The sequence below is a fragment of the Galeopterus variegatus genome, unplaced genomic scaffold, assembly GCF_000696425.1.
Source record: "Galeopterus variegatus unplaced genomic scaffold, G_variegatus-3.0.2 Scaffold153, whole genome shotgun sequence".
NCBI lineage: Eukaryota > Metazoa > Chordata > Mammalia > Dermoptera > Cynocephalidae > Galeopterus > Galeopterus variegatus.
Genome location: NW_007726264.1, coordinates 596,401 through 612,849, shown reverse-complemented (window position 1 = coordinate 612,849; position 16,449 = coordinate 596,401). Strand labels below are relative to the sequence as shown.

At 36.2% G+C, this 16,449-nt stretch overlaps 1 protein-coding gene across 2 annotated transcripts in view; it reads right to left on the bottom strand.

Annotated features, from left to right (window-relative positions):
• RELN (reelin) overlaps positions 1-16,449 on the bottom strand; it is a 472,813-nt gene that overhangs the window by 110,123 nt on the left and 346,241 nt on the right. For both annotated transcript variants that reach the window (XM_008592225.1, XM_008592230.1), the window contains exons 21-24: positions 10,903-11,095; positions 10,007-10,119; positions 4,712-4,849; positions 3,846-4,032 (exon numbers count right to left, since the gene is read on the bottom strand). In XM_008592225.1, the coding sequence (XP_008590447.1) occupies positions 3,846-4,032; positions 4,712-4,849; positions 10,007-10,119; positions 10,903-11,095 (631 nt within the window). The remainder of the gene's footprint in view (positions 1-3,845; positions 4,033-4,711; positions 4,850-10,006; positions 10,120-10,902; positions 11,096-16,449) is intronic.

The window sequence follows — 16,449 nt, the reverse complement described above, 5'->3', positions numbered from 1 at the left end:
GTAAATGGTGGAAAATATCACACAAATGCTTAGTTTGGCGCTGAAAATGTTTTTTCCTAGAGAACAGCACAAATCATTTTCTTTTGTGCAGTGACCTGAAATACTGAACATTGTTTTAAAGGAAGAAAAAAAGAAAAGGGAAATGGATTATGGCAAAGTTTTTGTCAGAATTTAGAATCTGATGTTACGTATGCTTTGAAGTTTTTCAATTGTCATGACCAGTGTATTCATGTGTGCATGTGTAGACACATATACACATGTAATGCGTGGTGTGGTGTCTGTGTGTGTTGGAGTAATAGGTTAAGTATCTCCGCATTTCTGGAGTGTGGAAAATACCCTTTGATTTTTTTCCTAAAATTCTAGGCTAAGATGGTTCGCTGACTTGAAGGTTTAGCTACAATAACACAAGATTAACAGGTAACTCTTTCAGAATCTAGAACCTTTATCACAAAACCTCTAAAACACTTCATGAATCTTCATCTTTTGTCTCTCATTAAAGTCTTCTTTAATCAAAATGCCACTAGAAAACAATTCTATGTATTTATTTGAAAATAACTATTTCTTTAGAATCCTTTGTTGTTTTCCAATTTTCTTTCTTAATTTCATTCATTCATTCATTCATTTCTTCAACAATTTTACCAGACAGAATATGATGTGTTATAAAAACAAACATGAAAGGAATTCACAGACTTGTGGTAGAGACAGTGATGACAACTGAGTGCTGCAGACCAAGTCCGTATTCCTTGATGAGCCCCATTGGGTTACACGGTCACTTTTTAATTCTCCAATCTATTTAGTTTCAAGAGTATTTATTGATATGTAAATGCCTAGTGCAAGGCATGCATTTCCGAGCTGAACACCTTCTCTACAGTTCAGCTCAGTTAGTGGGACTCTGCATTCTGCTGGGAACTGTGAGGATAAAAATAAAAATTAAAAAAAAAATCGATATATGTATAAATGAGAGAGGAATTCTAACAAATCAGGATTAGTACAGTTTGCCGTAGCTTCAGAAAGCTTCCTAGAAGCAGCGGGATTTGAGCAGGATGCCGAAAGGTTTATGTGAATGCAGGGAAGGTGGAAGGCATGGTAGGTAGGGAGGGGAGTCTGGGCAAAGGCAGGGGACGGCAAAACCTTGTACGATGAGAGCCTCCTGGCTGCAGCAGAGGGCTCAGTGGAGAGAGAATATGAGTTATGTACTTAGGACAGGAGCACTGGAGATCATCCTGAACATTTGTGATGAGAGGGGGAAAGGATGGAAGTATGTTTTTAGATAAATTTATCTAGGGCTGTGTGCAAATGGACTAAGGAACTCTTCCTTTGGGTTACTGCCCCTTCTCCACTTCAGCATGCTTGCTCGTGGGGGCTGCCAAACGTGTTTCCCTCCTTTCTGCCAAACTCTGGCTATGCCAATCCTCTGCAGCATTCCTCCCAGAACACTGTGATTGGCCAATCAGAAACCTTCCCCAGTTTTTCTCATGGAGCTGCTTAGAAAGTTCTGTGTCTCTGTTCCACTGTCATAGTGACTGCTGACTGAAAACAGAGTCTACTCTCAAGGAGGAAGTTCTGTGGACATTTGGGTTACTAGTTCCAGATATCTCTGAGGCCAGTTCCATCTAAGCCCTCTTTGTGTTTTGATTACATGAACTAAATTTCCCTCTTTTCTTGTTTAAGATGATTTCTCCCACTTAGAATTCAAAGCAGATCTTAATGATACAGAGGAAAAAGTTAAAAATGACCCTGAGATATTTTGACAAAAATTTAGAGAGAAACTGGGACTGGGAGGGGAACAGAATAATTTTACTTTTGAAATAATGATTTTAAGTTAGTGGCAGGGCATATACGTAGAAACATTCAATGATACCAATTTGAAATTTATTCTCATAAAATGTAACTATGATAGCAAACACTTATTGAGCTCTTCATATGTGTCCAACACAACTATTTATTCTTTACCTTCATTAACTCACTTATTCCTCCCAGCATCCCACCCTTGTTGATAAAACCGAGATACAGAGAGGTGTTATAACTTTGTAAGGTGAACCAATGAGTGAGTTTGGGAGCCCAGATACAAACCCAGGTATTCTAACTCCAAAGATCATCTTGAATTAAGTGAAAGAAATACTGATGTAACCCACACCCTTTACATGTTTACAATATGTGTATCTGTGTGTGCATGTCCTCACACGCTTAGTGGGGTGTTTGAGTACATATAGGTGAAAGATTAATAATCTCATTCTAAAATTGGTGCTTATAGGAAGCACAACCTTCCCATTTCTGCACAATTATGCAGTGTATCCAGATCTATGTGATGTATATCGATCACTTATTGACTATTATCTCTAACAATAATCATCAGGGGACCTTCAATGTCAATGGATAGGAAACATTGTTAGATAGAACCCATCCCTGGTTTTCTATCATCCTCTGCCTTATTTATTTGCTGATTCTTTGTTCTGCACCTGCATCAAAACAAAACCTGTACCTATTTTTGCATTTTCATAATTTAAGTTGTTTTGGATTTCTGCCTAAATGGATTCTCCCACATATCAGCCCTATAGATACCATCCACACCTGTCTACTTGCTATGTAAAGTGGGACATTTCCAATTGTGACATTCCCAGAATTGGTGGCTGTAGTCCCTGCTGAAAGAAATGGTATGAAGCACCCCACATTCTAAAGAGAGCTGCCAATAATTAGGGTTAGACATGTTGCTCAGGTTGGAGACTGGATCTGCTACCTCCTTCTGTCCCTTTGAAGTTTATATAAAGAGGTTAATTGGAGGAGAGAGGAAAACAATGTCCTCCCTAGGCTATATCAAGGTAGGAAAGGTGGCTCCCCTTCTCCCATCTCTAACCAAGTGACGTGGGTTGGGGGTATTCAAGAGAATAAGTCTTAATGTTTCTGGCTGGCACCTTAGTCCCTAGTTGGTGTCTACCAATCTGCAAGCCTAATCTGGTGCTACCACTGCGGAAGCTGAAAACTGCAAGAAAAAATTTTATGCAGAATCCCACATTAGCAGACACCACCAGCAGCCACCAAGCTGAGCCAGAATAGGACCCAAGACATCTGCTTACCATGGACAGCCTGTCAGTTCCTGAGGAGCAGCTCTGCACACCCCACCCCCACCATTATTCCTCCTTCCTCCAATCATATTCCTGAGGTTAATGGATTGATGGATTTAATAAACATTTATACAAGTGCTTTTCTATGTGTTAGGGACTGCTCTATATAATTTACAAATAGTAACTCATTTAATCTGCATATTAACCCTAATGAGGTAGATACTCTTATTATTTCCACTTTACAGATGAGGAAGCTAAGTCACAAGGAGCTTAAGTAATGTGCTCCAAGTCACAGAGCTAGGAAGTGGTAGAATCAGATAGAAACATGCAGTCTGGCCTCAGACTTGTTGCCCTTAACCTCTAAGCTCCCTCACTCCCAACCCCTTTCATCCCTCACCACAGGCCCCACACACTCATACACTCTCCAAAGGCCAGGGTGAGAAGAGACCAAATTCCTTTCCTACACAAAGACCCTCTAGACACAAGCCTGGCTGGCACTGGAGGAAAGGAAGGCACTGGGATTTAAATCAGGTGCAAGAGGGGTAGGAATTTTAAACTGGTCTAACCTGGATTTGTAGTAATCCAAAATAATCATCAAACTACAAGAGTTTCCAAGATGCAGTTAAGGTTAAGGAATTCGACAAAGCCCAGTGAAAAGCAGAGAACGTGGGGAACAATAAAACCATCTCATATTTGTGCCTCGGGAGTTCAGACTGCCCCAAGATCCAGTCACATATTAAATTAGCCATTACCCTGATGACCAATTCCAGCTCTTGGTCATACCTTGCTGAAGTACAGAGATGATCCAGAAGAGATGACTCCACACCCTTGTTCTGGTTTTACAATTTCTCCCCCAATAACTTCTTGCCAGTCAGACTCCCAACCATTCTGGTTCTCAAAATCCGACATAATTGTGGAAGGAAGCACAGCTTCTGGGTGGCATTCGGTGCCTTGGTATCCTTGGTCACACCTGTGAGACAAGAAGGCCAAGTACATACATCATAGACTCATATGCAAATGCAATGGTCATCTGATCTGAAACATTTCTCATGTATTACTTTTGCTCAGGTCTTATCATTCCCACCAGATTTTTCTCTACAGCATTAATATGTGTATGTGGTAGTAATAATCCTCAGTTTTTAACAACCCCTCCACCCCCAAATGGATAGAATCCTTTCTTAAGAGAAATAATGCTGTCATTACATTTCTTTGAGTGTCTTTAAGAATTGAAGTGTGTTCCTCTCATCCTCATTAGCGATAATCACCATCTCCCCATGTATATAACCTTGAATTCCTAGCGAAGTGGTGTAGGAGACCATGCAGCAGTGTCTGACTCGTGCTCAAAGATTGCCAGAGGAAGAAAAAGGAAACAATAGCAGGGCTCTTTTAATAAACTCTGGAATTTAAACCCAGGAGGCCTTGTCTTGAGGTTAGATTTTGAGGCTTGGAATATATGGTTTTATTCTTATTTTAAAGTAACAATATCTTTTACATCTAAAGTAAGAACAGAAAGGAGGCTCATTTTCTTTTGGCTATTTCATTATTTATCAGCCTCTCCATAGAACTCTGATGACAACTGCTCTGGTATCCTTCTAGACACAAATCCTGAGAAGCAAGGAATCAATCATCGCACTTTCTGGTGCATGTACCTGCACATGCCGTGGTCGCAGGAGCCATGCCCATTGCACATGTTGGGACACTGCTGCCCGATGTAAATGCTGTCCAAAGCCCACTCGTCTTGGGCTGTGTAATAGCTCTGACTCCAGCGGAAGCGGGTGGCACTGGACCTAGAAACAAGGTACGGTAATAAAAACAGTGTTTCAACTGACATGTGGTGGTAGAGACAAAGAATGTCAGAGTTCAGAATCTTCCAGAGAAATAACTTTCTGGAACTTGTACTTAGCTGCCCATCATTTTTCTTTAATTTCCACTCGATTACTGTGCAATGCAACAATTCTAACATTAAAAAAAGTTAAAAAGAAATCTGCCTATATTGGATACACTTCAATCTTAATTGAGATATTTTAAAGAAAAACAGAATATCAGATTTTTTTGTTGTTGTTGCACAGATTTCATGCTAGAAAAAGTATTGAGAAAGAATTTTTTTAAAAAAATAAAGATATCTACTACACTGAGCCTGTCTTTCACAGATGAAAATGTAAGATGTTTAACCTAGAGTAATACAATTTCCTACAATAAACACATCAGTAGTAATTGTAACACTTTCAGTTAGCTCTTAATATAAAACAGAAGTTTTGTTTGGGAGTATTGTTTTGGAATTGAGGGGACATACAATGTCCTATATTACAAATAAGAACATCTGGATGCTAAATTATGCTTATTTCTGAAATACTAACTTGTTTGAGTTTCACAGATGAGCTGTTCTTAAGGGGAGATGAAAAGTTAAACAGTCCATTACCCCTAGAGAAATACCTGAGGTCTTAGTTCATTGAAAACAAGTATAAAGTCTAAAGATGAGGATATTTTGAGAATAGTGTCAAGACGGCTTCCTTTCACTGACTACTATAAAACATTCTTTTAAAATTACAGCATATTTTTAACCTGTGGGGATTTTCAGGGATGTGTGATTAGTTCTTTTTGGACAAAATGCTAAACAAAACCAAATCAAAAAGGATTTGCAGGATTATTGTGTGTGTTCAGTTCCACTGATTAAACCTTCCCTAAGCACACTATCTACAGATACACTTGATCTTAACCACTCTGAATGATCCATTAAAGTCTACTGCATCAATTACCCACATATTAAGTACTCCCTAACTACATAACAGACAGTTAAAATCCAGACTAAGCCTTTATTGTTTATTTTACCAATGATCTGTGGCTAATAGGTTGCATTTTCATTCCTAGTAAGATAATCCCAGGATTCACTGAGGTGTATCCCATAGACACAGGTTTACTACATATCAGTGCTCATCATGGGACACACAACGTGACAGATGCACCCCCTCCTCTGTGGTAATAGGTTTATATTTGTAATCCAATAGACATCACAGTGTTCATAGTCCCAGTAAGAAATGGTTTTTAGAAAACTATAAAAGTAGATACAGTATCTTAGAGAACGGAGCCCTACAGGATAGAAGTAAATAAGACTCACACACCATTGTCATTATGAAAAGAGTTGGTTATTCTTTCAAGACTGATTATAATCTGAGTCAAGACACAGGTAACTATACTGTGAACTCTTCTGGGGATAGAGATATCATTTGTCTCAATAGTTTGCACAGAATAAAGTAGGTGCTCAAAAAAGTTTGCTGAAAAAATGAGAGATCAGGAAAGGGCAACCTGTTTCTGATTTCTGTAGGTAATGGAGTGAAGAATGTATTAGGAGTAGGGGGACAAAACCCCCAGGACCCTGTTTTTGCAATTTATCAGCTGTGTGACCTTTAGTGAGAAATTTAAGCCCTCAGGGGCTTCTAGTTCCTCACCTCTCAAATAAAGGGTTTGGGCAAACCGATTTCTAAGATTCCTTCCAGCTCTCAAATATAATGATTCTTCTGGTGATGTGTTGACCGAAGTGACAATTTATTTTCTTTACAGTTACATGCCTATATAAAACCCATGCCATACATTATTTTGAGGTTTTATTACTTCAAATGTTAAAAGGGGGTGGAGGGGGGAGCTTCAGAAACCTGTCCCAGATATCCCCATTTATTTGGTTCTAAACAGTCATACGAAGACATTCCAAATTCCTTTTCTAAGTAAATTAATCTTTACATGCATCTTATGAACTCTTGAAAAAGATATTTGCTCAAGATAAAAAGGTTAAAGTGGACTATTCTGTTAAGAATTACAATCCACAGATTAATGCACTGATGTTAATTAAGAGAACAGGCAGGAAAAAGAGGTTGAATAATGGCTTCATTTTGTGAGGGAAAAAAAAACTAGTCCTGTGAGCAGTCTCCAGCCGATCACACGTGAGAAGACAAGGTCTGATCTCACTGATTTGCAGCTGCAGATTGCTAAACATTGCCCTCAATACAAATACTTAATTTGCCAATTCTCTCTCTCTCTCTCTCTCTTTCTCTCAAAACTAAGTAATCTTAGGAAGAAAATCTTGTACACTTTGGATTGAGTCTGAAAGTGGGTGGGTCATGAAATAAAGATGACTTGCATTTAAAATCCAAACTCTATAGATCCCCCAAAGCAACAAAACTTGAGTCTTTTCTTTATTTGATATTTTCCCCCCACATAAACTTCAAGAGGGAAATAAAATAGCATTTAGTCATCTCTTGATAGGTAACCTGAAGAATCAAGGTAAATGAAGGCTGACTAAATTGCATTTTCCACCTTCAAAGTTACTGTAATTACGTTTATCCAATTATTCTGAAACTCATTCAGTCATTAGGTGTTGATTTGTTTATGAAGTCAGCAACTGACAGCAGTTTGGATCTCATCAGGCTCTGTTCTTATGTAAATGTTGCTCATAAAAACAAAATTAATTTTCATTGGGTAACAAATGTTCAGTTCATATACAATATAATTTCTTTGGGCAGGTGCACACATTCAATACTTCCACTCAAAGTTGTCCAAGCTAGTGCATTTTCCAAAGTTAACAGATCTTTGATAATGCAGGCACCATATTTGCTTCTATGCATTCAATTTATAGTTACATATGTTTGAATCAAAAGAGCAGAACAAAGATTTGGCCAAAAAAGGAATACTGCTTCAAACGAAACTGCACTCCCTTTCCCCAGTACTTGAGAAAAACATGCTATTTACCAAAGTTTAAAATGAACAAAATAAAGTTATCAAGAATGGCAAAGAGAGTAAATGTACTTTATCCTTTTAGCGGAGATTTTAAGCATTGTAGATCCCCAAATAATGACAACAACCAGTTGAACACTATTTTTTTGAAATGTAGCAATAATGCTTAGTTTAAGTATTAGTCAGTAGGAATGCTAAAATAAATATCCTAGTGGGTTGTTTGTATTTAAAAAATATTTTCACTCCCCCCCCACCAGGGTTTTAAAGGAAATGTAGAAAAGCAGAATTAAATCATTTAATATATGTACCTAAAAGCAAATGGTCAGGGGAATAATCTAGCAGATGTTTTTTGTTTGTAAAAAAGACATACCTTGTAATAAAACATTTCTTTACTTCATCAAGGCATACTGAATTAAAATTCTACTTAATTCCCCAACATTTAATGAATACATTTACTACATGGCAAGCACCATGTTAGATTAAAAGAGTTTAAGTCAATATATTTCCACCTAAGTGTCTAATACTGATAAGAATTAACCTTTTCTGATTATACTAAAACTTTCAACTCAGTGGTGTTGTCTTTTGAGAAATAATAATGTAACATATGAGTTGAGTGTAAAATAACCTGCAAAAGTTTTTTTGATAAGGGAAATACTATTCGGATATTACATAAACTACATTAAATAAAAGTAATAGTTTATAATATTTCTAGGGATGAAAAGACATCTTTAAAATACACTATCAATATTATATTATCATAATTTTGGAATCATATCTTACATGTTAATGAATAAAAATCAATAATTTTTAAATAATGAGGGAAATATACTTAACAGTAAAATAGTGAAAAAAAACCCAAAACCACCTCAGTAGCTTTGCACCCAGTATGACCTGTATTTTAATTATTTGATGTGTTCTTTTTTATAAACTTGATATAAATGCTTGGATATCACTGAAATTAAATAAAATTCTTGATTATATTCCCAGAAGTAGACATTAAAAAGCAGTATGTTAGAGAGAGTAGCAACTTGTTATACAAAGCATAGATAGAGTATCTAGGAAATGGCTCACAGTTGGATATAAAAAAATCTGTGGAAATCAAATTTCAAGCATTTTCTTCCAGCTGACATAATGACACATCCTTAAAAATAATCAAGCACATAGATTGAGTCTTACATAATGCAGTAGTTCAACGTTCAACTAAAGGTGTAAAAATAATTCTAGATCGCTATCTAACTAATTATTTTTACACAGAGCCTAACTTTTATATAATATAATCTGAGTAGGGTTTATATTGTAATTTTCTCTTTATGAAAGGGCTATAGGAAGGCAGATACCACAGAAAAATAAAACACTTGTCTATTTTATGCTTTTTCTTCTGCACAAATCACAGAATGTTAGAATTCCAGGACTGTGAGGGACCTTCAGGATAATCTAATGAAACCTTTTCCTTATACTCATAAAGAATTGGTCTTGAAAAGGTTGTGAATGGTTAAGATCATGTTATTAATTCAACGTTGGCAGAACTACACTGAGAACTCGGTCCTTCTAATTCTTAGTCCAGGGCTTTTTCTTTAGGTGAGCTTATCCAGACTCAGGGCTTTATCTACTACTTAAAGTATTTAATTGTTTAATTTTTCCCCAAATATTACATTGTTTTAAGTAATCAATCTAACACAAAATGACGTAATATTGGGGGAAAATTAATGTGCTTTTTTCTTTTACATTATCAAATGTTTAACTTTCTTCCTAGTTTACCGAGACCTCTGCTTCCTGGGGGGATGATTTTTATTGTTACTGAAAGAATGTGAATAGAGAAATTGAGTGTATATTAAGATTTTTATATAAAAAGCAGGGCTTTGCAGCAAGAAAACAGTCTTGTAATCCAAACTCCTTGAATCTCTAGATTCCTGAATCATTTTCTTTTGTCTGTCAATAAAGGAACCAGCTCACCGCGCTCTTTCACAGAAAGAAAAAACTTGGGGCAAGAAGGGAAGTCAGAAGAAGCTAGAACAGTTTGGAAGCCAAATTTTCATATTTTTCTTTAGCTCTATTTTTCAAATATTCTCAGTATAATAGAAAGATCTGGGACTCTGATTACAAAAAACAAATGAATAAGAGTCTTGCCCTCATGCTTAACTCGTCTTCATATTCAAGTCCTGCTAGAAGAGATAGTAAAAGTTAAAGTGACAGTCTTATCTAAAGATGTCATCTCTCACCAAGTTTTCTGGGGAAGAAGTACTATGACTCTTCTCCACTGGGTGAACTCACTGGCATGGTAAATACTCGCTGATGTAAATTCCTGACAACTTGGCATACTTGGAAGGCACTCCTAAAAGAGAGACAGGCAAAAATTAAACTCAGTTTCTATTCCCCCCTGGGGAAATATGTTTACTCACCCACTGTAAGTGAAAAAGGCCTTAGAGAACTCTTACGTCATAACTTAACTATTTGTGATACAGATGCAATCCATGGTTTCTCCTTCTGTAAAGCTAAAACATTTGGGAAATAATTGCAAATGAGATGCCATAATGGAATTAAATGTCTCCTAATGCTCACATGTACAAATAGAAATGGATTAGGATTCATTTTTTTGTCTATTATCATAACATTGACATTAATTCTACTCATTATGATATTTATGCATTTATCACAATGTTAGATTACCAATAAGTATATATAAAGAAGTAAATTTTATTCCAAGATCTATATATTTCTTTTCGTCTCCAAAGGCAAGATATACCACATTTTTAATTTGGTCTACCTATAGGTAAAGTGACTTAGAAAAGGAACAGATGAAGACATGCTATTGAGAAAGAAGAGACATGTTTAAAAAGGAAAAGAGATAGAGAAAATAATCTTCAAAACACCATCTGAGAGTAGCAAGTCTTGAAGTTATTCCCATTTCTTTTTTATTTCCAATTACCCTTTATTATCTGATAGTGAAGAATGGGCATCTTATAATCCATTGCTGACTTTTATGTCAATTCTAGTTGCAGATAACAATGTTTCTTTTCAATCCATCCTAAACTTTTACTTATAACTGCAATTTATTTGTTTCCTATGCAAATAGGAAGAGGTTACCTGTCCCAAGCTGTAGAGAAAATAGATTTACCTCTTGGACAAGGTGCCAGGTAAGGCCGTGGTTGGTTGAGTACTCCAGCTTCACCTGGTTGTCCATGTGTGGAGTGTATTTCTGGCCACATCCCATCACCAAGCTGAACTGAATCATATAGGATGCTCCGATCTGCATTGATTGTGTTTCCACATAACGCATACTTGAGGCAAGTTTAGAATCTCCCGTAAAACTGAAAGAGACAGAGGTGGAAATCAGAAAATTCTAATAAGTAATGTATTAGGGGAAAATTAAGTTCTCCTCTTCATATCATACAGCAAAGTAGTTTCATTTTCTTATTTAAACCATGCCAAGTTCTAGAATGGATTTCAGTCTAACAGATGTGACTTAAAACAATCTATTAAAGAAACAACTTTTTAAAAAGATAATACCTACAATTGTCAAATATATCTGAAATTGAGTACGCACTCATATATTGCTCATAAGTATAAATCTTTTGACTCATTAATTTCACTTTTTGAAATTTATACTAAGGAGATACTTCTAAATTCAGAGGCAATTTTATAAAATATGATGAATATTACAAGACTACTTATAATAGTAATTGGTAACAATCCCAATGTCAAACTATAGGGAAAATGGAAAGCTTAAGTCAACTGGTATAGCCATCTGACTGAATATTATCCATATTTTCAAATATTTATGAAGATGGTATAATCATATTAAAATGTATATGATGAAATAAGTTTAAAAAATATCCACAAAATGATGCATAAAGGATATTCACCAGAATGTTTGGGTAACTGTGTTTGGTGGTGGGAAATTTGACAATTTACAAATTTTCTTTTTCCTTTTATTATTTTCCAAATAGTCTTTAACACATGCATTAAATACTGAAGACATTATAATGTAGTTTTAATGGTTGTGCCTCAAATCAGTAAAATTCACATTTTACTGGGTCCCAAATGAGTACTATGTAACTGGAAACTGTGCAGGAAAAATTATTTTCTTAGAGAAAGCTGCTCAAGGAATGTGTAATATGTCAGAGTAGATTAAAATATGGACACATTTTCACTGTAGTTACATGAGTCAATGTAAATATTCCCTGGGTCAATCATACTAGGGTTTGTCAATCACAGTACTTATTTCTGCTATTCTGAAGCAGGTTCAGTACTACTCTTCAACAGTAACCCCTATTAGTCAGAGGGCATAACTAAAGGGGACAAAGGAGATTATACAATACTCTGCAAAATCTTTGAGGCAATTTAATATATCATCTTATTTTTTGCTGAATCAGCAAGTAAGGAGTGACTATTCTGACTTGCTTCTTGTAGAGATTAAGATGTTATTTAAGGATGGAATGTTGTCCCTATAGAGGGTCAGTGTGGACTTAGACTCAATGTTATAAAATATAAGAAGCATTTTCGAACAATGAGTAATTACTATTTAACTAACAGTTTTTAAACTAGAGTTTTGCTTTTGGACAATGAATCGAGGAATAAAATGGAAGAATCCCAATCTCTGCTTGAGTTGAATGTCCAGTAAAAGAAAGAGAAAAGTCATATTAAATATTGCTGATCTTGCAAATAAATCCAGTTAAGAGATAGTAAATGAAACTTGTTTATCATTATTAATAAAGATGCCTACCATTTGTTGAATCTAGGCCATGTCCTAAGACTGTGGTAAGCACAATACCCACATTGTCTCTTTTAGTTTCATCCTTACAGTAGTAATATAGTATAATAGGAATAATTATTTCTTCATAACAGATATAGAAATGGGGCTAGTAAATGGTAGAGACACAATGAGAAACCCATTTGCCTGACTCCGTGGCCCCTGAACAAATGCACTATCTCTCTGTCTTTCTATTACTCTAAGATTGGGAGAGGAAAACATTGCAATTTAGAATACATTTTGTTTATAATTCACCTGCAAATCATTAACTTTCACTTACTTACTAAGCAATGATACCCTAATGTTAAAGATATGAAACCATGGGTACTGCTATGTGTTAAGATACATAGGATGCAATATAGAAAATTTAAAGCTGCAGAATGCAATTTTTAGCAATATTGGCAAAATAAACCAACATAGAACAAAATAGTAGACTCAGGCACAAAGACTTTGAGGGAAATTTATAGCTTCAAACCCAATCAGATGAGGGCCTGAATAGAACAAAAGGTGGCAGAAGAAGGAATAGTCTTCCCCGTTTTTTCTGTCTCATGACAAGCAGAGACATTTCATCTTATCTTCTCATAAATATATGTATCCTATTGGTTCTGACTAATACCAACCTCTAGCTAGTGCAATCAGGAAAAAAGAAAAAAAAAAAAAAAAAAAAAAAAATCCCAAATGCTTCTTCCTGTAAGAAATATGTGCTGCTTTTAGCTTGTTCTAGTACCTTTTATGAGGAAGGTGATTAGAGGCAGCCAACAGGCTTCATTTAAATTGTTTGCTTTAAAGATGAACCATGTCTCCTGAGCATCTGGAGAAAAAATCCCACAGTGCACAGTAGCACATGAGCTGAAAGGTAGATAAGCCACGCAGAGCCAGTAAAACTTTGTCACTCATGCCTTTCATAGTATTTCTCCACCCCAGAATTTCTGAAATAATTTAAGATTATTTTCACAACCAGTGTTTTGTAAATTCCTCTTCTGAGGTAATTTAGTGTCCTCATATTTCTATACAGAAACAGAAGGAAATCTGTGTTTTACAAATGTCACCTGCACCTAACGTTTGCATGATTGCAAACGTAGCCATGAAATTGGCTGAAGAGAGAAGTAAGTATTCAAACCTGAGGAAAGGAGTGGGCTTTATGAGCTATTCCGGTGATAACAGATTTTGAAGGCCAAGACACCAAGAAAAGGTAAAAATTATATTAAATTATATTAAAATTATATTAAATAAGCAAAATAAAGGCAGTTAATGACAACAAAAAGCTTGCTTAGCACCTAAGCAGCTGGTTCAACTGGTAAAACAGGAGCCCAGAGTGTATTTGGCGTTTCCTATTGAGATTCTTTTGGACAGGCTGATCTAGCTGTCTGCCACAGCTTCCTTTCCCACTTCTCACCTTCCAGTGATTGGGCCAGAGATGGCCATGTGCCCAACAACAAGTGCTCTCACCACTGAGATGTAAGTGAAAGATGCTCCTTTGATTTACTCATTTGACCTCCATTACAAGCTTTTTATAAGGGACTGACGGAATCGGCTGCCACGCCCTTTTGCAGCAGCCTTCTTGTGACAAAAAGGGAACAAGCACATAGATGGAAACCTCTCTGCTGAGATAGTGGGGCAGAAACAGACAGAGCCTGGGTTCCGGACAGCCTTGTTAAGGTGCTCACCAGCCCTGGACCGGTTATTGTATGACTGTTTGTTACAAATAACAGATAAATCTTTTTTTTTTTTTAAATTTTCTTTTTGTTGGAACCTGGAGCTCAACGCATTTCTAACTGATACACCTGCCATACTTAATGGTATGATATGATATCTATCCTGATGCCTTAATCTGAGACAAAAATAACACAAGGAAATCACAGATATCTGTGCTTTAAATTCTAGACCATTCATAGTACAAGTTCACATGATTGTTTCTGGTTTATTCAAGATTGGCTGAAAGCCAGGGATATTAGGTCTGTTTTTTTTTTTTTCCTTCTGAAAGTTCATACTCAGCTGGAGTTTGGGGGACACAGAATTTCACAGACTGCAATCCTTTAATTTACAAAACTGCTCCTCTTTGCTGCTTGTCTAAGTCAAGATATGTTTATAAAGGCAAACACAAAGCTGAACTTCTACTGTTATAATCATAGAAGAGAAAAGAACATCCCACATCAGCATTTTGGAGAAAAATTCTGGAGACAGAATGCATTGGGAGTCAAGAAGCTTAGCTTTATTCATGTTGACTTGCAAGCATGCCTCAAAATAAGGAACAATAAAAAATAACTCCTGCATCTAATCACAAGTTCTTATGAAAGAATGGGGATAACTTTTTCCACTAGGACAAGCTTACCACTCTATCCCTCTTCATTTCCTCCTCCAAGAAATCAAGTAGGCTCTATTATAACACTGGTCAAATGGATAACACCGTAATACAATTTGAGTCTCCACAGTTCTAACTCCTTGGACTTCCTATCCCTTGCTGAATCTCACATATTGCTGAGGATCCATTTTCCTGACCAGATTGGAAGCCCATTCACAGGAAGAGATCATATCTTATGCATCTTAGGACCTTGCCTGCACCTCCCAGAAGCGTACTGAGTCAGACATCATGATTTTTCAAAAGCTGGATTATTTCATTTGATCTTTGAGTCAAGACCATTTGGGAGACCATCAGGGATCCTTAACACTGTGTTCCAGAGAAGGAAAACAGAGAGGCTGACTTCCTGGCCTCAGGGCCACAGTTACTAAAAAGCTAGAAACTAGACCTTCTGATTTCTACTTTGAAGTCCCTTCCACTATGTCATGTCTATCGAAGGCTCTCAAAGAATGCTTGTGAAATGAAATGAGCATGAGTGAGGTCTCTTAACTGGGGAGCAGACAGGTTTTACAAAACTATGTAACTTAAATGCTGTAATGAACACAGACAAAGTTTCGAGGTTATCCTCACTTAAAGAAATAACTTTCTGCATTTTCCCACAGCCTCTTTCCCAGCTCTAGAAAAATATGCTCTTTTATATGAAAGGCAGATGCTTAGGCCACAAAGTTCCTTAAAAGCAGACTCTTGTCAAACAGCCAAATCACCTAGAGACTGAGCCATTTTTGACAACTGAGCCCATCTTTTTAAGAACAGTTTGGTAAGTTAATATGGCTGCAATCTTACTATTAAGGTGTTGCAAGAGAAGACAGTACATCAATATTTACATTTCTTGGAAATGTAAGCAATTTAGTATTATTTTCAAGAATCCCATGGAAAAGAAGAGCTCTGCAGAACTCATTTTCAGAGAAACAGAAGAGCCCCATGATGATGTTTTTGTTTTGATACTATTCAGAAGCTATATTCATCTGCAGAAGAAGATGTGAAGAATGAATCTAAACCTCTTTGGTATTATCCTTTTTATATTTTTGTAATCATTAAATGTTTTCTAGATATGACAGAAAAACTTGATATTGTATGATTAAAGGTGCCATTTTAAATCACTTGTTATTTCTATAATATTATAGTTCAAAACAGAAATAACCATATTATTTTAGTGAATTATATAAATGTTAAACTTACTGGGAAAAATCTGACAATATAGGAGAAGCATTTTTTAAAAAGGTAAAAATTTGAAGTTCTACTTTCTAGAGATGACCACTGTTAACATTTTGGTATAACTACTTCCAAACATTTTTTTCTTATGCTTACATGCACAAATACACACTTACACATAGTTACTTTTCTTTCTTTAAAAACAATTATTAAATCATAGTAAATCTGCTTTTATCTTTTTTTTTTTTTTTTTTTTTTTTGTCTTTTTCTGTGTCCGGCAATGGATTGCAACCCTCAGTGTTGCCCCCGTACCAGACCGGGGACCGGCAACGGGATCACAACCCTCGGTGTTGCTCCCGCGCCTCGCTCAGCCAGTGAGCGGGAACCGGTCTGTTGCCCCC